Here is a 24,993-nt window from a genome sequence, read left to right on the forward strand (position 1 = left end):
TGGAATCTGGGCAGGCTACAGGAAGATTAGAGTCAAATATTCCAGATCTCAGTCCCTGTGTACGTTAACTCATGTCCTCATGGAGCTTATAGTCTAGTGAGGGGGGAGAGATGTTAAATGTGTGATTGTCATAGAATACGAATAGTTTTATTTTATAAAAATAAAGCGAAACCGATACTTAAGTATTTGACCATTAAAGTAGTCCACAGAAATTAGAATGTGAACTGCTATGTGTCTGTCTTTTTCTAAGGTTAGGTATTTTATTTGCTATAAAGCTTCTCCTTATATGCTGATGCTACTTCAAATATTATCCCAAGTGACAAAGTGCTCAGAGTCAAAGTTGTGTGTGTCCCTGCCTTTGTATCATAAGTATGCTTCTGATGGTTTAACTAAGCAGAATTGGTATACACTAAAAATCATATTTTTAGTGGCTTTAGAAAATTAGCTTTAGAAAATATTTTTTGAGTAGATTATAGTTGCAAAATTATAGAACTGGAAGCAACTGCAAAGCTTCATTTCTTACGGTTGCCAAACTTTGCGGATGGAAAAGTCAGTAGTTAGATTGGTCACAACACTGCTCCAGTCTCGTGACGGGTCCGCGGCAGAGGAGGACGATGCCCATCTGGCGCTCAGGTAGGTTTCCTGCGTAGCCAGGCCCTGCAGAAGTTTCGATGGCCATAAAGTGCTTCCATGTGTCTTTGTCTTGGTCCATTTGTGCTGCTGTAACAGAATACCTGAGACTGGGTAATTTGTGAAGAACAGAAATTTATTTCTCAGAGTTCCGAAGGCCGGAGAGTCCAAGATCAAGCGTTATGCTGGGTCACTTGGTGGGGGAAGACAGAAGTGGGGGAGACCCAAACTTGCCCTTTTGTGAGGGCACCAGTCCCACCCGTGATGGTGGGGCCCTCGTGGCCTGATCCTCTCTTAAAGGTTCCCCTTCTTAGTGCAGTTACCATGGCAATTAAATTAAAGCATGAGATTTGGAAGGGAAAAGCATTCAAACCGTAACAGTCTCTGAGAATGTGAGAGGACCAGTACGGCTACACTACAACCCTAGGCCTTTGTAAAAGAAAAAAAAAATCATTTAAGCATTCAACACCTACGAGGCACTTTTCTAGGTGCCAGATATATATAGAAGGAAAAACACAAAAATTCTCTTTCTAACATAATAAGTACCTTTACGTACCTTTTCTCTAACTTTCTCATTTTATTAAGCTGATAATGGCTTAATATTGGAGCATTTAGGTTAGATTACCATGGTGAATAGATTTTTATATGAAAAAATATGACATCTTTGTTACCTATAGGATCCTTTATAGGAAAACAACAACATTTAAATTAGAGAAACACCTTTCCTAAATGTCAGTTTTATTAATGAGTTAAAAGAACTATTATCAGCTTCTTATATTTTAATTTATTTATCTTTATTTGTAAATTGATCATTTATAACTGTATAAATGTGTGGGATACAAAGTGATGTTATGAATTATGAATACAGCATGAACAATTAAACTAGTCAACATATCTGCCACCTAAATACTTAACATTGTTTGTGGTGAGAATGTTTGAAATTTATTCTTTAGCTATTGTGAGCTATATAACACTCTGTTACTAACTATATTCACACACTGCACAATAGAACTAAAAAGCATTTTAATTTTTAAATCTTCCTTTGCTTTAACATGGCATAAAATTTTTATGACTTAATTATAAAATGTATTGCTGATTTCTGTTTTTGCTTGTTTTCTGTTCATTCCTACAGACACATTTCCTTTTTTATTGTATATATTTAAGGTATATAAACATGATATTTTGATACACACAGTGAAATGATTACCACACTCAAGCAAATTAACACATCCATCAACTCAGTTACTTTTTTTGTTTTTGGTAAAAGCACCTGAAATCTCTCCTAGCAAATGTCTAGTACACAGTATTATTAATTGTGATCCTCACACTGTACATTCTGATGGAGAAATTATATTAGGTTCCACAAAACCTTACAGAACAACAAGTTGCATTTATTATATACTTCTGAATCTTCCTGGCTGTTATGGGTTGTAATATCATTAATTCCATTATCTGCACTCATTAGCATTTTATGGTTTTCAAGTGGACATGACAAAAATGATGACTCTAACAAGAATTAAGAGAAGTTGGGCTTATTCTGTTAAGAATTCTAACATGATTTTCCTGCTTGGTATATAGGAATTTGTTAAACCAACATATTTAGAATTATGATGCAAATGTTGATAGTGTCTGAATAACGATCTTGATCTTTTCAAGTGAAAAATATCTGAGTTTCAGGAAATGTATATACCCAGTATATATGTTTCTTTTTATATGTGTCCCATTATTTAAATAGGTGTATATATCTGTGTGTTGTATTTTAACAGCTAAATTTTTTAAGACTTCATATGCCAATCATTTGTTACCTAATAATATTTATGATAACTTAATGTTTTGTTTATGTTTTTCGAAGTTTGATTGTTTAGTTTTAGACTCATATCTGTATCTCAAAAAGCTAGATTTTTGGCCCTCTGGCAGTTTTTTCTGTGCTACTTTTCTCCCTTAATATTTTTCCCCAAGGCTCCCAGAATCCATGCTTCCTTACAATGCTAATGTCGACTCTTTGAGTCGATAGTTAACATTGCTCTGAAATGATAGCCAGTTTGTGGCCAGCAGCTCATCTATAAAATCAGAGCATGGGACATTTAAATTGAAATTGTCATCTAGCCCTTGATTTGAATTATTTAATTGATAGTGCTAGCAAACTCACACAAATGAAAAAAGAGGGTATCAGGGCATTTTTAATAAAGATACAAGTATTGCTCAGGACATCCAAGTGCAGGGATATGGGCAGACCTCTGGTAGGATCGGAACCAGGAAAGGGAAACGCAGTCAGGGAGGAGTATCAGCCCTTCTCCCCAACCTATTCCACCCTCTTTCTCCCTCCTCTCCCCTGCCCTTCTCTCCTTCCTCCTCTCCCTTTTCCCATCTGTCTCCCGCACCTGGGCCCGCCTGTGTTGTGTGTGTGTGTGTTGGTCGTACATACATTCTGTAGACCAGGGTCCTCTGCTTCTCTGTGCCCCCCACACACGTCCAGGCAGGCACCAAGTGGAAGCAGATACTAGAAGTGGATAATAGTTCTGGGATCTGGTTTCTTATGGGAAAAATGTACCAAGCTCACTTGGGCCAGGTATTAGTCTGCGGCTCTGTAAATTCCAGCCAGAGAAGCAGGGGGAGGACCATGTTGCTGGGAGGGCTGTAGGCGTGGGCAGGGTGAGCGGGGGAAGCAGTTCTCAGAAACGGGGTGTTGAGGACTGTGGCAGTGTCTCACAAGGTGTCTGTTGTTTCTCAGTGCCTTCTTCAGTAGCCCTCCCCTTCAGTTTTGCCTGTCATGATTTCACTGACCCACAGTCAACCATGGTCCAAAAATAGCGAATCAGAAATTACAGAAATAAAAATAAAAATTCATAAGCTTTAAATTGCATGCCATTCTGAGCATTGTAATAATTGCTCTATTTTATTATTATTGTTAGTCTTTTATTGTGTCTGATTAATACATTAAACTTTATCATGTATGTGTAGGAAAAAAACGTAATTAGGGTTTGGGACTATATGTGGTTTTTAGGCACCCACTGAGGAACTTATATAGGAAAAATTGTAGTATATACAGGGTTTGCTACTATCTGTGGTTTCAGGCTCCCACTAGGGGTCTTGGAACATATTCCCCACAGATAAGGGGGGACTATTGTAATACTATTTGCTAAAATGTCATCTTTGCAAAAAAAAAAAGAAAAACAAATCTATACTTTTAACTGCCTAGAGGTGGGACCTTTGTACCACAAATCTGAAGCTTGGTAAGTTTAAGATCAGCCTACCCTATTGGGTTGCTGTTGCCTTAATTCTCATATGAGGATCGAGCCACTTAGAAAAGCTACGAGTGGGAATAACTTAAGCTACACCATTTGCATATTGGGCAAGGAGACCAAGGAGGAGCAGCCACAGTCCACTGCCTTTCCTTTATAGTCCCATATTGCAGAGTCTTCCTTGGTTCACTGTTTGGAGATGATCTGGTCCCACTGATTTGAGATATGGTCCAGCATGTTATGGCAGAGTTAGAAGCTGAGGCTGAGCCTTGAACAGACTGTTTTATGATGATTACCAAACCTCGTCAGTTCTCTCACTCCTAATTCTCTTTGAGTATACTAATGTTAGGATCTGAACATATTAAGATTTTTCAACTAAATGTGTAAGTATGTCTAGGAGTAGTTAGATGTAGTTAAAGGCAGAATTTATCAGTATGTCAGAAACGCTAATGTTTATTCATTTATATTACCCTTATTTCCAAAAATAATTTGACATCTTACAAAAATTGATAAAGTTTAAGGCAGAGAGATAGTAAGTATAGTAAGAAGCCTAAGGGCCCATCCCTTGCTCAGCAGCCAAAGTGAAGAAAAACCCCAACAGCATGACTCATAACACACAAGGTTTTGTTTGTTTTTTGTAACTTGCTCAGGACTTCCACAGTCATCCCAGGAAATGGGGCCGATGTTGGGGATCCACAGATGATTTTGTCGCCCCAAGAGCGCACACTGGTGGAGGTGCCTCGTGGAGGCGCAAGGGTCTTCGTTTTGGGAAACAGGAATCTGGTTTTCTTCACTTGGTCTCTTCTGTGCAGTTCCTATTTGAAATGCTCAGTCTCACTAACACCTCTCTCAAAGAAGCTTAGCTACCTAGCCACTGAATCTCATTAAAAAAAACCAATGGCTTCTCCTGGAAATAGAATACACTATCCTCTGTCTACTGTAAAGCTTGTTGAGCTAGAAGAGGAGCATCACTTTCTCATGTTAGAACTGGCCTTAGTTATACCTGAAAAGGAGCCAAGTTCTGGGTATCATCTTCTATTCGATTCTTTCAGTAACCAAAATCTCTTAAAAGATTTGCCACGTGATAAATTTAATTACCTAAAAGCAAGATACTATAGAAACCATTGGGATTTTTAATCGAGATAGTTTTCATGTTCTTACTGCTGTTTTCTAAACCTCAATTTTTATAGAGTTGAAATCGTATAAAAGCCTCGGCAAACCTGGGGAAGACAAGTTTCTTGACGACAGCGAGGCTGTCTGTGTGAGGCTGTTGTGTTGCATGATTCGTGTAAAACTTCAGCAATCCAGAGTGGAAACTATTATCCCCATTTTTCAGATTTAGAAACTGGGGAGCAGAGAGATTGAGAAATGTGGCTAAAGTCCCATGGGTCATAAATAGCATAGTAGAAATTCAAAAACAGGCAGATGATTCTAGAACTTAAGTACCTAACCATTGTCATATGGGAGTAGTTGTGGAGAAGGGTATGAATTTACAGCCAAACAAAACTTAACTTTGAGAAAGGCACTAGCATTTAGCATTGAGCAAAACAAAACATTGCTAAGACTCAGTTTCTGCATTTGTATAATGGTATAACAATACATGTCGGTTTTTTTATAATGCGGTAGGCATTATGGATAATGTATATCTTAATAAAATATCTGCTACATAATAGGTACTCAATAATAGGTGGCTGTTCATTTATATGGACAGTGTACATACATCTTGAGTTCTGGGTCTTTTTTAGCAAAGGCACCATCTGACTTTCTCCTCTCTTGGTAGTTACCGTCCAGAGTCACTAATAATCCTCTAGTTATTAAAGCAGTGGGGACGCCTAAGAGTATCTTTCTTCATTCTAAGATGACTATAGATCCCAGTATATTATTAGAAAAGAAATATATAGTTTTGTACCAAGAAATCCCTTATTTATAAGTTTATAAAACTTTGTGTCATTTTATTGTCAGTAAAATTAAGTAAAGAATGTGATCTTGACTCATCCCATCCTAGTCCCTTCAGTTATCCAATTGGATATTGGATATAATATCCTTTATATACCTAAGGGTATATAAAGAATTTCCCATTTCCAGTTTTCAGCCAGAATTGTCAGCAAGATACTTTATTTTCAAAAGGTGAAAATAGGATTATTATAATTTGAATTCCAAGAATGTGTTTTAAAGTAAGAAGGTAAAATGTTATAATCTGGGTGCTGTAGAAGACAAGATCTAAATGTATCCTGTTTCGAGCCTTTGTTCCATTATTTAGCTTATTTTGGAAAAGATTATGAGTCTATGGTCCACCTCTAGCAAATAGCGATTTGTGTGCTGGTCTGCTAATTACTGTGGTTACTTCCCGTTTTGTTGATGGGGCTTAAATAAATGTCAGGGGTACAGCCATGGAGATCTCCCAATTAGGCATCGAATTTGTAACACGCAGCCCTTTTCCCTTTTGTGTGAAGATGACAGTTCCAACAGCAGCCCCGGCCTAACAGGACTCCAGGGAGAGGATCCTCCGCTGGTTTTATTGAGAGCGGGGCCGGTCGGGTCCAGTGAGAATACTGCCACCGGCCACGGCGCAGAGCACTTTTAAATCCCTCCTGTGCACTCACCTTCTTCCACGGTTTTTATTTTAGAATACTGAAGAGTTAGTGAGCAATATTTAGATCATTAAGTCTATCATCTGAAATTATATCTAAAAACATTTCCTTGTAAACATTTATTAGAATTTTCTAAGCATAAAACATCTCTTTAAGATGAAAAATTTATATATATATATCTAAAATACTGCTCCATTTTTAATGCCATCAGCCATTCTTGGTTTAGTCCAGCAATGACAACGTGTCTGTCTGCGTGAGACACACAGACGCCTCAGCTGTGCTAGTGAGCAAGCACGAGAGCTGAGCTGTGTCGCGAGTCAGCACTAACAGATGGATGGCCCTAAGCAAGGCACAGTCACGGCAACAAAACCTGGTGAAAGTGGAGGATTGAAGCTTTTTGTTGTTAAGCCCTATTAAAACCCTGGCACACATATCACTTTTAACTATTACATGTCCAGGACAAATAGCAGTCTATGTATATTTTCAACCTATCCAATTAATTATATAAAAGCAGCATGGTAAAATATAAATGCAAAGTTATTTTTCATTTGTACAGTTTTATGAAGCAGTGTGGTGTGCCTGTTGATAAATACACTCAGAATGTATTCAAGACTTACCCAAATACAGCGTTTACTGTGGAGATATGTTTAATAGTTGTAATTTCTATTAATGAGACCAAGCACTATTAAACTGGGAGACATTCTCATTTTTAATGTAGTCACATGCAGACTGATAGTTTGAGATACAAATATTTATCTTTTGAATGCACAAATAAGGTGTCTTCACCATAAAATAGGATCTATGTGATTTTCCATTTTTATCCATTATGCAAGGTAATATGCACACTTAAAAAATGAAACTGCTGTCTTTTTATATTTAACGGCTTATAAATCAGATTCTCATGGATTTGTGGAATTATAGCACAACAGCTATGAGTTCATTTTGTAATTGATGAGTAATATATTTTCATCTTTCAAAATATGTGCAGAAGTTATATATGCTTTTTTGCATGCAGAGACTTGTAAGGAAGGAAGGCGTTTCAAAGGCTTGCTTTGGTTGAATAGGGACCTAAGAGAAATTCCAGTATGTTGGTATCTTTGAAAACATATGCGCAATCACATAGTTTGTCTTACAGATAATAAATCTCATATTTTAAAATGCAGATGAAATTAAGTTTCTGTGAAACTTAAAAGATAACTTAGATTCTCTTAAATTACTTGGGATATCTACTAGGATGTGGTTTATAGTATTGTACTATGACACTTGCCTTCATAGGAATTCACTGAACTCCGGTGATAAAATGAATGTAATTCAAGGTTGTGTTTCTTGCTCAGGTGACACAATGGATTTCAGAAAATGGTGCACTTGTTAGGATCTCTGTAAAAATTACAGTCCATTGAATAGTTTGCTTTATTGGTCAGGAGAGAAATGGCATATCATTGTTTACAGAGGGAAGTAGCCACTTGCTTTTGACCAAGAAAAAGTGATTATAAACCAAAAGATGAGAAATATAATTGTGACCTGGGTGGGGGCAAGATAATTGGAAAAAAATATTTTATAAATTAAATTTTCCAAAATAATGCAAATAAGTTTAGCCAAATTATGATAAAACAATATTAATTGTATATTTTTAGCACTCCATTTAATTTGGCTCAATATTTAGAATGCTATTATCAAGCTCAAATGTTAGATTAACGTGATCAGGTAATCTTAGAAGGTTTCAAATGATAAAACTCTTTTGAAATAAGTGAGTATACTTTTAACAGATGCTTACAAAATATTTTGCCTAAATGAAAACACATTTTAGTAGTCTCCATCCCAATGTCTTTCCTGTAGATTGTATTTAGTCTAGTTTATATTAATGTAAATTTATAAAATTGATCTTTTGAGTACACTTTGAAAGAGTTATTTTCTTTTATTCCTCTATCAAAATAATAATTTCCAACATGTCAAATTTGATTATAGTTAAGTGTTTTTATCATTGTGGATTACAATAGTGCCCTCTAGTGGGCATGATGTAGCACTTTCCTTAAGATAACGCAAAACAAAACTTAGAGCACCTTCCAGAGTAGTCTTTTAGAAACACGGTAGAATATACATGGAGATGTTTATATTGTCATAACATTATTCAGGAATATCCTATTAAAGGAATAATTTGAGACCAAATCCTTCCAGTAACTAGCTGGGACTTCATTTTTAAAATGTTTAGCTTTGCTGAACAATACTTAGTATATTAAAAAAGATATAGTGGAAGATAATCATACTTATGCAAACATGTTCAGTATGTATTTTGAGATATCTTAAAGCTGAAATATATCCTTTTAATGTTATACTCTGTCATTTATTACAAACTCTTGAGACAAAAACAAAGGTACTCGATTTTTTCCATTTAGTAAAGGTAATGAATATTACCACTATAGACATCAATAATCACATCACCAATATTTTTCCTCACTGTTTTCTGCCCTGTTTAACTTTGTAAGAGTTTTTCCTGTTACCTTTTTAATTTGTAAGGGTTTTTGGTTAAATTAACAACAGTTCTTTATTCCAAAAGTACCTAATTTTTGTAGACAGATTATTTTTTTTCCCCAGGATAAAGAAATGGCAATTTTCCTCTGGTTGTGTGTATAGAACAGCTTTTAAACTTTGTCAGAGGTCAGTGTTGGTGTTGATGAAAGGAAAAGACAGTCCTTTTCTTTGTAGGGTCTACTTCTGCCTACTAGTATCCCCCAAGAGAAAGAAATTGCCAGAAATGTCCTAGAAGTATGACTGTAGGAATATAATAGAATCTTATTATAATTTGGGCTGGGTTTATATCTACTACACAGTGTTATATTTCCTAATATGTATGTAACACAAAATACTAGAATACATAAATATCTTAAGTTGGGCTGTTCCTCCACACCAGCTACAAAATAGGGTCACTGTGTTTGTCAGCCTTCTCTGGAAGTTCTTTATGGTTTTTCTAATGTTCGAGTATGATACTGGTTATTTCAAAGAAGTCTGTTCCTTGTTTGCCTTTTGCCTGTGTAAGTGTCTTTGACATTTGTGACAAATGCTTTTGAAACCTAGTATTATTTGATTCTGAGATCAAAATATAATTGCAATTTCTGTTTAGATTCTTGCTAGACCCAACACATAAAAGCATTTTAAGACTCCATACCTATGTATACCATTCCACACATATACATGTTTATGCTCATTACATATTAATATGGTAAATCTTAGAAATGAAATACAGCTATAATTATCCTTAGTTGTATACTTTTTGAAAACAATTTATTAAGGTGATTGGAAATAATATAGTTCTGTTAATGCTGACTTTTTAATTATTTATATCAGCTAGAAAAGTCATGTTCAAATTGCTTAATGAAGGGAACCAAATTCTTTGCTTTAGTGAAAATACAGTTGACTTCATGTATTAAGAAACCTTTTTAAATGTTGAAATATTGAAACCCTGTCAACAAAAGTGAAATTGCAAATAGCTTGCCATTTATCAAAGGGTTGCTGACTTATTTTGCTTCGAAAATACTATTTGATAGTCTTATAAAACCTTCTTATATTTACACTGATCAATAATCTCTCAGTCCTGAAAAGGTACTTCATGATCTCTGGTAAAATTTACATTTTTAAATATTGAAGACCAGAAAGAATAATGAAACAATGTATTTTAAATATAGTTAATACTTTTAAGCCAACTTTAAGGACTGTTCATATACCAAGTAATTAACAGTTCACAACCATATTGCATATAAACACAGGTGAATCATGAGACCTCATGTGAGCACATGGCCTTCTTTCCATCTTTTAACACATTTCAGAGAGAGAGTCTTTTTTAAATTTTTTTATTTCAGCATATTATTGGGGTACACATATTGCCCTTCAGAGATTCAAGCGTGTCCATTCCCCAGGTGGTGCCACCACACCCATTATGTGTGAATATACCCATCCCCTCCTCCCCTTCCCACCTGCCCGACGCCTGATGAATGTTATATGTGCTCTTAGGTGTTGATCAGTTAAAACGAATTTGCTGGTGAGTACATGTGGTGCTTGTTTTTCCATTCTTGGGATACTTAGTAGAATGGGTTCCAGCTCTATCCAGCATAATATAAGAGGTGCCAGATCACCATTAATTTTTTTGTGTGTGTGGCCGAGTAGAACTCCATGGTATACATATACCACATTTCATTAATACTCATGGATTGATGGCCACTTGGATTGTTTGAACATCTTTGCAATTGTGCTGCTATAAACATTCTAGGGCAGATGTCTTTTTTATAGAGTGTCTTTTGTTCTGTTGGGTAGATGCCCAGTAGTGGGATTGCTGGATCAAATGATGGTTCTACTCGTAGCTCTTTGAGGTATCTCCATATTACTTTCCACAGAGGTGGTACTAGTTTGCAGTCCCAACAGCAGTGTAAGAGTGTTCCTGTCTCTCCGCATCCACAACATTTATTGTTTTGGGAGTTCTTGATAAAGACCAGTCTCACTGGAGATAAGTAATATCTCAGTATGGTTTTGATTTGCATTTTCCTGGTGATTAGAGATGTTGAGCATGTTTTCATATGTTTGTTAGTCAGTAGTCTATCTGTTGATAACTAGAATCTATATAGAACTCAGGAAAATCAGCAAGAAAAAAAATCAAACAACCCTATCAAAAAGTGGGCAAAGGACATAAACAGAATCTTTTCAGAAGGAGACAGTCTTGTAGAATGCCTGGTAGAGTATTGCCGTTGGATGGGTTTTTATATAGTCTCCGATTAATAATGGAAAAATGAATTCTAACGTACTATGTTTCTGGAATGATTTTGAAACAGTATTTTGCCAAACTAAACTTCCTAATTTGTGTTCAGGAAAAAGGCTCTGTAAACGGGTCGGTTCTTTAATGTGTGGGTTTTAGTCAAGTTTTAGAACAGACCTCAACTTAATATTCATTAATTTTCCATTAATGCATTTAGTGGTGTGATGTGGACAGAACAGCCCGACCGTAGTGGAGCCTCTGTGCGCCTACTGTGTGCTGGTTTACACCTTTTGTACCTCCTCTCGACACATGCTGTGTGTGAGGGCTTTTGAGCTGTAATTTTCAAGATCACTTATCTCTCTCTCTCCTACCAAGAACTGTCATTTACAAATTCAGAGAGATTTTACTTCACTGACCTTGATATTCACTCCTCCTCTTCACTTCTAAGCCATCACCCTGGTCCCTGGTAGCCCCAGCGTGGGAGTGTAAAGGCCCTTAGCGGTGGTTGACCTTTGCTTGGTATCAGCGTAGCATCCGGTGCTCTGCGAACTTGAGCGAGCAGCTCTCCTGACCTCTCTGATCCTTTCAGCCTTCAGATCTGTAAAACTACGAAAATTGCGTCCACCTCCAAAGAGTTATTGTGGAGATTAGGGTTAGCGTAGCGACAGTATTTGTTTCTCCAACACTCACTACAAATTTCATAAATCTTAGTAATGTTTCTGTTCTATCAACTGCAACAACCTACTGCAAAACATTAATGAGTGACCACTATGTGTTAGGGCCAGAATGAATTGGACTGCTTGGTGGTATTCTTCAGTTCTTGGATGCTCTGTTCGGTTTTTTTCTTGTTGACTTTTTTTTCTTTTCATTTTCCTTGTTCTCTTTTCTCTGCGTGTGTAAGTTTGGATAATTTCTATTGACCTATCTTGACGTTCACTGATTCTTTCCTTAGTCTGCTGATGAGTCCATTTAAGAATTCTTCATCGATGCCATATTTTTTTTATTTCTATCATTTTGTACTTTTGTTTTTTAAAAAAATAGATTCCATTTCTCTGCTGTCATCCCATCTATTCCTGCATCTTGTCCATCTTTTTCGTGTCTTATAATTCTTAATTGAATGCTTACGCACAGGTAGAAAGAGTTAAATAGTATTTACACCTGGAAATGGGCGAGGCTTTTATGCTGTAATGCTGGCAGTGTAAGAGACCGAGTCCATCGGAAATTGAACTGGATTTGGGTTTTGTTGTTGATCCGTTGCCCGCAGTGGGCTGCTGGTACTTTGTGCTAAGGGTGGAGAGCTCGTGATGGAGGTGCTGGAAGGCCTTCTCGGTGTCCCTGCGTCACCTGGAGCCATCAGCAGGCAGTCCCAGGGTACCCGAGCTATGCGGGAAGGCTGGTCTCTCGCTCCCCACGCTAGGAGTGAGCTCCTCTTGCTAGTAATGTGGTCTCCGCCCTGTGGGCTTTCTGTGCTCTGCTCCAGCTTGTCCTGGGCAGGCACGGTGTCCCTGTGCCTCGGTGTGGGCTTTCTTCACAGCACAGAAACTTCTTTATATCGTGATTGGTCTTGGGTGAGTGAGGGTTACCTGTCCCTCCTTAGCGGTGGTTGACCTTTGCTTGGTATCAGCATAGCATCCTGTGCTCAAGGTCTCCTGTTTTTCCCTAGAGCAGAGACAGGTTCTACTTCTGCATTTCCCTAGCCATCTTGGGAGGGAGGGAGGGAGTAGTTCAAGGCTTTTATTTTATGTAAATGAATATTCTCGAAAAGTAAGTAGGGCTTCATGCCTGTCCCTATGCAGCAGCCTGTCACAAGCCTGAACCAGCAAGAGAAGCTCTTCTCGGTCTCCTGTCTTGCCCTGGACAGCAGGGGTGTCTGAATTAGGAAATAAATTTACAGGAATTTATATGTGGAAAAGAGCTCACAAGTGCAAGCTCACCTTGGCTCTGAGAATCCCAGCTGTTCCAAGCTGACATGTTAGTCCACACTTGGTCTTTAAGACTGTATCAAAATTGTAGCAGATTTCTTCTTACCTGCTTACGTGGCAGCTGCCTCTTTCCTTGTGCTTCGCCAAGGGTGAAGCTGATCCTGTCTCTCATCTCTCCTTGGAGGGGCTTGTAATGTATGAAACTTACTGTACTTGGTTGCCTTGCAACTCAGCTCTCTGATAGGTTCAAGAAAAATTACGATTCTTTTAGATTACCCAGCTTTCACTCGTTGTTAAGGTGGAAGTGACATTCTCTTGCAGCTCTCTGCATTCTGAATGGCATGGAGTAGAAGCAAAGCGAATTAAAAGGTATGATTCTTGGTCTCAAGGACTTGGTAAGATAGGAATGCACTTAAGATGGAAGAGTGTCTCTGTAAGGGAGCACGTATCAGCTGGAGCTGCGTGCTGGAGAATGAAGTGAGCAAAGGTGACAGGGAACACGTAGTCACTGGGGACTGTCCTTGGGTGTGGCAGGGCCGCTTCAGCGTCCTCCCTGCTGGCCGTGTCACACGTGCTCACCCACTCAGGGAACACCTGTAATCCCAGCACTCAGAAATTTCTGTGCCTTCTCGTTTGATCCCAGAATTTACCATTGTTTATAGTATATAATTACAATTCTATATTGTTAACATTATTAGTCTGTTGACTAGACCGACTTTTCCATTAGGAATATTACAGTTTAATATCACCTTAATTATGATCAGTATTAATGGTCATTTATGTGAGTTTTCATCTAGGATCAAAAAGTTTAAATTTGATTATGTTCATACAATGTGCAATAAGAAGTTTTTATCTATAACTTATCATATCTAATATTTTGGCATTTTTTACCCTATATTTTCTAAATGTCCTGAACAGAAGGACTGTCTTTTCCATTTCTTTGGTATATCTCACGGCACAGAAGGCAGCCGCATGCAATACAGGAGTAGACGGTGTTGCAGAGAAGAGACAGGAAGCACCGAAGGAAAGATGATACGTGGCTTCCACCTTTTTTTCAGGGAGTGTACGATGGCAGCTGCCTGCAGGTTCTCAATAAGTGTTTTGACTAAATGTCTTTCTGCTGCTCTTCATGGCTTGGACCTGCAAGTCCAGGTCTGTGCCTTGCCTCCCTCCCCTCCCCACTTTCCTGCCGGGTCTCTGGTCTCCCCAGGAATCAATTCCAGTCTTTTGCCTTCTTAGTCTGTGTCTGCCATCTAGTGATCAGAAGGGTAACTGCAAGTTTTGATGGACTCTTCACAAATGCTGTGCGTGACACAGGTTCTGTTCCACAGTGCAACGGCAGTGACCTTTCCTTTCCGTGTGCCTGCCCCGGTGGGGCCAGTACGGTGACCTCTTGTCTGCTCAGTGCCTACTAACCCTTGAGAGCCCAAGTCCAGCATCTTTCCGGGAAAGCTTCCCTTGATCTTCCAGATGGGGTCAGCTTCTGAGTATTTTCTTAGCAATTGTAGCTTAGTACAGGTTAGTTACAGTTGTAGTTGTCATGCTTGTTGTATTAATACTCAATTCATGTCTCATTTACTATGAGGATTCCTCTTCTTGGTCATCGTGCCCTGGCATGTAGCCCAGTGCCTGGCATGGGGAAGGCATTTCTTTAATCTTTGTCGAATGAATGAAATACTCTTCTGCTTCTTATATTAATTTTTTAAAGTATTTTTTCTTTGAACTATGTATTTTCTTATCAGTTGATTAATTCATTTAGTAAGTATTCAACAGAAACTACCTACTACATATATATATTCAGAAAACATTTCTTCTTATTCTGAAGAATAATTTTACATTAAAGAGTAAAATTATGACTCTTATGTTTTATTTAGCTCATTAATTAGCAAGAGAACCAGTAAGGTGTGGTACAAAGGACAATCCAAAGAACAGAAACTTAGATGATCAGGAATATTGAAATGTATACGCTAACAAATATAAAACCAAGATCCACACTATAATAATTATTACATCTCCACTGGGCAAAATTTACTTGAATCTCTATAGATACAAAAAACATAAGCCAGGTGCAGTGGCTATGCCTGTAATCCCAGCACTTTTAGCAGCCAAGGTGGGAGGATCACTTGAGTCCAGGGATTTGAGACCAGCCTGGGCAACATAGACTTCATCTCTACAAAAAACAAATTTAAAAAAAATTAGCTGGTTTGGAGGTGCACAGCTGTAGTCCCAGCTACTGGGGAGCCTGAGGCAAGAGGATCCCATGAGTCCAGGAATTCAAGGTGATAGTGAGCTGTGATCCAAGTCACTGTGCTGTAGGCTAGGTGGCAGAGTGAGATCCTATCTCTTAAAAAAAAAAAGCATTTGCATTACCATCAGTCCTCTAAAAATTAACTTCAGTCTGTATAAAGCCGTAAAATAGAGCTCATGAATTATAGACCTGCATAGTATCAGAAAATCCTGGAACAGAATGCTAGTCAACACCCAACATTCCTTTGAAATGGGCACAAAATGACTGCTGTCCTTTCAAAGTCTTTTACAATTTTCCTGACACTCTTCCTCTCTTGTGAGCATACTAATTTCAAAGATTATTTGTGATCACAAAAGGAAGGCTGTTCTCATGAGATTTGGCCTGATTATTTACACCATATTCAGTCCAGTGTTTGTATTTTATTCATCACTTTGAGGAGCTAGTAAGTATTGAGTTAAATATTATCTGATTTCCTCCCATTCTTCCTGCCCCCGTTTGTCAAGTTATAACATTAAGCCACCCGGATTGCATATTTATTTTTTAAATGTTCCTTATAGAATCCCGTTGCTCCTCTATTAATAAAACTTACTGCAGAGACTTATTTTAAACTGCTAACACCAATTTCTCTTCCTAGGCCCGCTTAAAAAGACCTCTTAAGAGCCTCGATGGTGCTCTGGACAACGAGGATGACGAGGACAGTGAACGAGCAAGCAGGTGCGTGGGGGGCTCACTGGCAGGATTTTAGGGCATTGGGGACATTTCAAAGAATGAGCCCCCGGGACTCCGGGCTTTTGCTTCCTTGCAAGGTTCATCACCACAAGGGACCAGTGCTCCTTGGAATGTCGTGGGGACATCTCGGGACGGGAAAGCAGTGAGGGGTACAGAGATACCTGGGACAGTGTCGAAGGGAAACAGAAGCCCCCAAGTTAGGCTCTGCCCCTCATGCTCAAGAGGGGAAGGTGGGATGTCAGGAGCAGTGATGAGAGTCGGCTGAAACAGACTGAATTGGGGGGTGGGGGAATTTAGTCTTTGGTGATAACAGAAGAGGAATATTTAGTACAGTGTTAATTTTAAGATAAGGGAAATAATACATGTTTAGCTTTTTAACAATTTTAAGATATATGGGGATGACAAATTGGATTTTTTCCTCTGTTAAGTATTTCTCTACATAGAGGAATGTGCATTCTCTTCTAATATAAGTGAATAAAGAAAAGAGAAACCATATAAAATATTGAAAGTGAACCTGGGCTGTAGCAAACTTTCCAAGTGTTCCATCTAATATTCCTAAAGTAATAGTCTTAATTCTGTGGGATTTGGGACTGTGTTAAAAGCCCTACTTCCAACTTCAGATTGATGAAGTATAGTACACTTTTTACATGTACTTAAAATTTCCAGTAATCAAATTGATATATACATCACTTTAAAGAATTCAATGAACCAGTTATCAATTTTGTCCTTGTTCCAATGAAACACCCCTTTGGTTTCAGAGTTCTCACTAACAATGTGAGTGGTGACCTACCACTGACACGCAGCTGCGCGGTCAGGTGTCTGCCACTGTGTGTGTTTTCAGGGTTTCTTTGGAAGACGGCGAAGAAGCTTCTGCCTATTTCTATGAAAGTGACGACTCCGTCGAAACCAGAGTGAAGACGCCGTACTCGGGCGAGATGGACTTGCTGGGAGAGATCCTGGATACCCTGAGCACACACAGCTCGGATCAGGGGAAGCTGGCAGCTGCGAGAAGCTTGGACTTTTTTAGATCCATGGATGATATTGATTACAAACCTACGGTTAGTTGATTTTTTGACTTAAAAGAAAACACTCTTGTCCTTGCTGTGATTTCCTGATCTTATACTCTTGGGGGAAGTATTTAACCTCGAAATAGTTAATCACTAAGAATTATTTCCAGTAATAAAATCCCAATATTTCCCCTTTCACTTACCTAGTTCTGGTGGTTGATGTCAGTTGAAATTCTTTGGTCAAGTAGAAATGTTTTCTTGCAGTTTAGTTTTACTGTCGTCTTCTATGGGCAAATTTTTAAAGGAAAAAAAAGTGGAACCCTTTCACATTTATTTCCTGGGTTTAAAAATATTTTTAACATAAGTATTCATTCAGGTCGTTTTTTTCCATTTTATTACTTCAAAAATGAATATTTTAAACACATTGAATTAAATGCCTTAAAAAGAGGAAACACAGAAGTCTGAGCAATGGCAACCCCGTTCTGATCGGCAGAGACTCCGGAACTTGACGTTAGTGACATGATCTCATTTGAATTTGACGGGTGACCAGTACAAGGACATGGAAGCCAGTGTCCCTCCCGGTTAACAGAGCTATTGGGGGTGTTCACTAAACCCTCAATGCTTCATTCCCTGTGGGAGGAACTTCAGGTTCCTAGCCTTGAAAGACCCTGACTGCACAGTGAGGGAAAAACATCACTAAATTACTCCTATTAACAGTTTTCTGGATGTGTTGTTCCTCCTTGCAGAATAAGTCCAACGCCCCCAGCGAGAGCAACCTGGCCCTGCTGGGCGGCGGCTCTGGCGACCAGGCCGAGTGGCACCTGGGCCAGGACGACTGCGCCCTTCACGGCCGGCACCTGCCCCCGTCCCCCCGAAAGCGGGTGTCCTCCAGTGGGCCGGCCGAGTCCCTCTTCATCCTGCAGGAGGAGAGCAGCGAGAAGCCGCCCAGTGCGGACGCGGGGAGTGGCCCTGCCGGGGCGGCGTCGGGAGTGGATTTCCACCTCGAGGCCCCTGGAGGTTCCTCGACTGATGAAGGAAAGATAGAAGAGGAGGAAACACTAAGCCAGACCTCCGACGATCCACTCTTACCCTGCCCCGGGCGGCATCCGTCAACTTTTGTTCCGTGGGAAAAAGAAGCCCAAGAGCCTCTGGCAGCCCCCGGACTGCTGCACGAGGTCGTGTCGCTGTGCCACATGGCGTCCGACTTCCAGCAGAGCCTGAACGTTTCAGAGGAAAGCACGAGTGGAAACCAAGCCTGAGTCTCACATCCCAGCTTCTGCGGAGACGTTTCAGGATTCCCTGTGATCCGAACAATAAACAGAATTATTTGTAGGAATGACACCTCTTACTACTATTTAATTTTTTTTCCATTGGGAACAAATGTTTCCCCCACTTGTTCATTTCATGGATATGTTATCCATTGATTTTTAAATACGAAGCAGATTATTCTACTGTGCTCTTTAAATCAGGTACTAGTCTGTATGTACATGTATTGAACATATGATCTCCTAGTATTTGGTGCTTACTGCCATTCATTCTATTTAAACTACGTATGCATATATAAGCCATGCACCTAACCAGTCGCTACTGCACTAACCTGGTTGAGCATGAACTGATCAAAACTAGCCTGAAACTGATGAAACTGTTAACCCACTAATTGCCTTAATCTTGAAGCTGTGCTAAGCATACTTAACATAATTTATGAAATTACACGTGAAGTCTGAAGGATGAGTTATTGGTGTTTGGAGCAATAATGACTTTCTATTCATCAAATCAAGGTCAAAATTCATTTTTTTCAAGATTAAGTATTTCTACAAAAGAGCTTTTTAATTTACTTATAAAGGTATACATTTACCTTGTATTCAGTGAAATATATGAAGTGCTGAATTATAATGTGAAGTAATGACTTGTGTTTACAGGTGAGACGCTTTAAGCATTTCCCGGTCTCTCTGTCTGCCTCTGCTGTCCAGGGATCTACCCTACGAAAGCCAAACGCAACAAACTGTCCTGGCAAAGATTTTCCTTTTTTTTTCTTCAACTAATAATTCTCTGTCAAAATGTTTCATATCATTATCTCAAATTTACCTTTTAAAAATAATTCATAGGAAAATGACAAAGATAGTGCATAGAGTTCCCACACATCACTGTTGTTTCTCTGTTATCATCACTGTGCATTAGTGTGGACATTTGTCACAACCAATGAGCCAGTATTGACGATAGTTCATACCTGGGTCACAGTCTGTTGTTCCCTGGTGGCTGTTTTCTGTCCCTAGATCCCATCCAGGGGTGCCTTAAGTTGTCCTGTTGCCTTGGGCTCCTCTTGGCGGTGGCAGCTTCTCAGACTGTCCTGGATTCTAGTGGCAGTTGAGGCCGTCAGATGCTGTGTAGGGTCCCCCTGTGGAGATTTTCTGGTACTTTCCTCAGGGTGAGACTGGGACTGTGGGTTTTGGGGAGGAGGATCACAGAGCAAAGTGCCGGGTATACCAGGTCATGTCAAAGGCACGTGCTGTCAACGTGACTGTGTGTGTTGGAGTGCCCGGTGACCCGGCTGAGTTGGGTTTCTGCACCTGAAGTTACTCTTCCTCCCTCCCTCCCTCTTCCATAAGGCAGTTTCCAGAAGGAAGTCGCTGTGATTCTCTGAGGAGCTATCCTCCCCTCCTTTAGGGCAGAGAAGCGTCTACATGAATTATTTGAAATTCTCCTGCATTGGAAATCTGTCTCTTCCTTTCAAATTCACTATAGTCTTTGGAATTCATCTGAGCGGGACTCAGGTACTGGTCACTTCATGATAGACTAGATTGACAGGTATGGTTAGGGAAAAAACAGTGATGTTATGGTTCATTTGTCATCAGTATGTTTGTTCAGCATGTCTACTGCATACACCCCCCCATCTGATTATTTTTTTAAAATTATCTTTTTGGAAAAGTTGAGAAGCCATCCAAGAAGCCCCAAAAAGACTGTATTCTAAAATATTTGCTGAAAGAATATAACTTCATTTAAAATCTTAGAAGGGGGTTTTGTTAAAAACATTACTTAAAAATATATATAGAGGTCAGTCTAAATACTTTAAAGAAAATGACCAAGTTTTTTTAAATCTACATTTCAAGATCTAAATGAATGTTTTGAGTTATTCATTCATGATTATGAAGAAAGATGAATCTTGTTTTCCTTACAAGGATAAAAATATATAAAGTAAAAAAAAAATCCTTATTTTAACACAGAAAACAAAGCTCTTGTTAAATTTTGCTTTTTATATGATCGTTACAAAATTCCAACTTACTTTACTGAAACATATAACAGAAGTAGCCCATATATCAAAAGAACTGTTTTGAAACAAGAAGGAAAAAAGGTTACTCTGGTTGTTAATCTGCTTGCCAAATAATCTTCATAATTTGTGAAAAGAATGTAAAGCAGCCTTTTAATATGAATTTGGAAATGAAGTGGGTTTTTTTTTATTTCAGAACTCACACTCTGGAGAATGAGATAACGTTGAGTAGCGTAGGCCAAATTTGAGTTTCAGTCCATTTACATAATAAATATCATGGCCTCAGAAATCTAAATTCTTTTTCTATCTTTGTCACCTCACAAGACGTTTGGCTGTAACACTGTTGTTCGAGGATATTTAGCCACTCAGATAACATGATTGTCTCAAGGTATTTTAAAGTGTTCTGTGCCTTATTTTAACATGCAAAATTTGCTGTTGTATTCCGTGTTAAAAACAAAAGCAGAAATAAACTCTCCATATTCTTCAAAAACAAAATCCAGAATACTAACTAGCAAGTATTGATAATTCAAGTCATTAAAATTTTGAGTGTTCGAAGACTTCTCTTAAATTAGACTTCCCAGTACTATGGTGGTCATAGTGAGAATGAAGTGAAATTTAGGGTGAGTTCTGAAATAAATGAAAGTGTTATCTTATTTTCTGCAATGCCCATATTTTCTACTGTAACTAAACCAAATATTTAAAAGCTCCTCTGCTGTTTGAAATTATTTTTCAAGGAAGCAATACCTGTTCTACAACAGAACTGTGTAAACTAATAAGACTTGTGGCTGTGGGACTGTAGTCTTTTATATGGCCCCAAAGCCGAGTCATGACTCTCACCCTTATCCTTCTGCCCCTAGCTGTTGCATTTTGGAGGGGACAAAGGAGTAGTGTGTAGATTAGGGGCTCTTGTTTTAAGTGGAAATGTTGCTAAGTGGTATATTTTGATAGCTACCCATTTTGGCACATCTTAGAACAGCACCAAATACAGCATGATTATTTTCTTGATTAAAAATTACTGGCTCCTTCATTTAGAAAATAGTTACTGACTTGTGTCACTCATATGCAAGGTGCAGTAACTGAGCACGAGGGGAAGTAAAATAATTGACACAGTCCTTGCTCTGAAGGAACCAATTAAAGGCAAAGGAATTGCCAATCTGTTAAAAATAGTAACAGCAGCAGCAACAGTATACTCTGCTTAGAAGTTGTTAGCCCAGGATTCTAACAGTGAAAAAAAAAGTTTATTTTTATGGCTGCTTAACTGTAAGCATACTCTAAGAATGGTACCATTTCTAACCTTATTAACTTTCTCAATTATTATGCTAAGTATAATGCTGCTAAGATATCCACTTTTAAAGGGCAGATTCAGATGCTCTGAGTGTTTTTGTTTATCTGAAAATCTACCAGATAACCAGACAGCACCCGGCTCTCTATAAGGGGATGAAGCTCCTTTCAGCGCATGTGGCCACTTCACCCAGCGTAGGAATAAAACTGAGGAGGTGGATGCACGTTGATCGGAATCCAGTTTTTACTATCTTTAATTTTGACAACAGCATTCTCTAGAAACTGCCTCTCCCTTTTAAGTTAAAACTGTCTATGGCAGTGCTGTTATTAGGGCTCTTTGTTAATATCCTATTACTAGGATCCAGGAATGATAATGAATTAGTTGTTTCTTAAATAAGGTGTAGAAGTAAACTCCTGATCAAGAGGAGAAAACTGAATATTCTCACAATCAGTAGACCTTCATTCTCTTCTAGAAAATTTGGATTTTCAGGACAAGATTTTGATGAATAAATTTTCTAATATGAATTCCATTTTGTTTGGTATGCATAAATGACCCAAACCTGAGAAGATATTTGTAAATCAGAATATTTAAGAATATAAAATGAATTCCCAAATCTAGTTTTCTCTGATCACTTCTCATTGTAAGAAATAGTTTCACAGACCCTGTGTCAGTACTGGTACGTTCTTCCCTATGTCCAGCCCAGTGATATTGTTAGTGTATGTTTCTTAAAGCTTATTTAAGAGGCAGAATGGTTTTGAGCAAACCAGTTAACCTTATGATTTGGTGAAGAAATAAAGAATTATGTACATTTAGAGGCATTTTATTTTGAAAATAATAGGATTTCGTGCAATATTTTTTCTTGCATCATTTAGTTCATACAAGTATGCACATCTGCTTTCCCGGCAGATGCCTTAAGGTCATGTTTTTCAGTATTTGCGTAAAACTGTATGTAGCAATGTTCTTTGTGATTTCAGAAAACAATGTATTTCTTTATCTTGTTGGTAGGAGAAATGTTCTTATTTAAAATGATTATGGATATTTGTTATTGTATCATAACTAACTGCCTCAGCAACAGTGAATATGCAATAAGAAAATCCTGTACCTTAGATTAGTGTTGACAGCACTGTTACTCTAAAGGAAATGTATATGGTACAAATTGCTGATTCCATGTGTGTACACTTAAGACACTCAGTTCTGCACCACACAAATCAAAATGACGTTTGTAAGCTGATGACCACACGTGTGGGTTGTGACATCCTTTGTGATGAATCTTTGCTAAGATTTATAAAGGGCATTGCCAATACTTTTTGACTGTAAATTAAGTTAATTTTTTGTATGATGTACAGTTTGTTTAACTTTAGAGCTTCTATAGATTTCTACTTTTATTGTACTTGAATGAGGCAGAAAAGCACTGTGCAAAACCTGTAGCTCTGGATGCAATACACAAACATACCAAAAAAATAAAGCAAGGTACTGAGCAGCAGTGTGAACAGAATGCTTTACATCCAGAAAGCTATGGTTTATGGGTTTGTTTTTTTTTTTCCAAGCCACATTTTGGTTAAGTGAAGTGATTGAAGATATACGATTTTCTAACCTTAAAATATTGCAGAATCACAAATGATTACCTCTTTGATATGATGAACCTGTAAGTCCATCTCTTTGTTATTGTAGTTCTCAGATTAAAGCCGTGTTGAGGCGCATTAACAAATACACCCTCTGCTTGATTATATGACATTTAGGTCGAGACAAAATGAGGAAACTGTGCATGTTAAATGCATCATATGTCAAGTTGCCATCCTTCAGGTAATGCAAGTCCCATAAGGTTATTTTTGAGAACCATTCAATAATCACATACCAAAAATGAGGTTTCTTCAATCTGTTACACATCAGTGCTTTCAGCAGTGCCTAAAACAGCAGCAAATACGAACTGCATGAGTTCTGTAACTTAAAATGCATAAAGCTTTTTTGCACAAAAGCCACAGAGGGGTTTCAAAATCAAACTTTTCCAAAGCTTATTTCTTTTGCTTTAGATGAAGAACTGTGTTTAGAAGGACTGAAATCCTGAGCTTTTTTTTTTTGCTCAGCTTGGTAGCAGATACCTATAAACACCTGCCCAGCATTGAGATTTGCTTCATTGTTCTTGCATCCTTAAGGCTACAGTAGGAATCATCTCCAAAGCTGACTACTATGGGCAAGGCATTGTGTATAAGAGTATTGCTTTGGGAATTTGAGAAATATGCAAAACTACATTTTGGATGACTATTACCCTAAGGTACCCACCCAACAATGCAGTTATGAAATAAAATTGGTCACAGTCAAACTTCACATGGTGGTGACTCTTCTTTTATAATTGAAGTTACCCCCAAGGGCCCTGCCACCTGTCTCTGAGCTCTGCACGTGCTGCGGTGGGAATTTCAGCCTCAGTTCTTACCGGCCTGCCTGCCTGAGAGGTATCTGTTGTTCTGTGCATAGCCGACAGATTTTACTTGGCTATAAAAATCATAGAAGCATTAGTTAGGATCTCACTAGTTATATAAGAGCAGGGTTATATAAGAGCAGGACCGTCCGACTCCATAGTCTATTGACCTTCATTTCGGGCTTGAGGACAAAGATGGAACACGGGTCAAGTGTGTACGAATGGTGCTTCAGGGCCCAGTGGGTCAACGTCTCATCCAAGAACTCTGATGTCTCCCCCCAGAGCACAGGTCTAATTCCTACTGAAATAAGCAGCTTTTCTCTTTGGACACGGAATTTCTGGGAATAACATGCAGAACTTTTCTTGTTTGCATAGAAGCAGCAAAAGTCTGACGACAAGAAAAAAAGGTATCATCCCTGCAGGCCTAGGGTTCAGCCATCTCTTATTGATTTTGGTTGTTAAAACTGTGCCTGCCCCCCTCACTGGGGTTATCCTTATCACCTCTCTGTGTCTCTGTGTGGGAGACATGGTCACAGCTTAACTTTATAGATGCAAAAACACAAAACCAGTTTAGATTATCCTTATGTATAATGAAAGAAAAATACCCTAGGTAGAGTTATTTATTACGTAGTGAGTCTGGGAATTTCCTTGCCTAGAACTAAAAGTGAACTACAGGACACATAAAATTCTGTATGTACGTGAAAAATATTGCATTAATAGCATAAAAATGAAATAGCGTATCATGGAAGGTTCCAACAGATGGCAAAGGGCTTTGATCCATGAGAGAAGAGAAGCAAGTAAGGCAAGTCCTGGGCTGACTGCCTGGAGCTGGTTTCTTGGGCCGCAGCACACGATCTGCCCAAATTTCTTGTGTACGGTGGCAGGGAAATTCCCACGGCAACCAGTGTCTCGTGAATGGA

General features: G+C 38.6%; 1 protein-coding gene across 5 annotated transcripts in view; it reads left to right on the plus strand.

The window, feature by feature from the left end:
* DENND1B (DENN domain containing 1B) overlaps positions 1–23,982 on the plus strand; it is a 183,764-nt gene extending 159,782 nt beyond the window's left edge. For 4 of the 5 annotated variants that reach the window (XM_075996989.1, XM_012744347.3, XM_012744344.3 and 1 more), the window contains 3 exons: positions 16,009–16,088; positions 16,945–17,161; positions 17,857–23,982. In XM_075996989.1, coding sequence (XP_075853104.1) covers positions 16,009–16,088; positions 16,945–17,161; positions 17,857–18,369 — 810 coding nt within the window. In that variant the 3' untranslated portion in view covers positions 18,370–23,982. The remainder of the gene's footprint in view (positions 1–16,008; positions 16,089–16,944; positions 17,162–17,856) is intronic. The other variant, XR_012914500.1, reaches the window with a different exon arrangement.
* The last annotated feature ends 1,011 nt before the right edge of the window (positions 23,983–24,993 follow it).

This window comes from Microcebus murinus, chromosome 23 (assembly GCF_040939455.1).
Source record: "Microcebus murinus isolate Inina chromosome 23, M.murinus_Inina_mat1.0, whole genome shotgun sequence".
NCBI lineage: Eukaryota > Metazoa > Chordata > Mammalia > Primates > Cheirogaleidae > Microcebus > Microcebus murinus.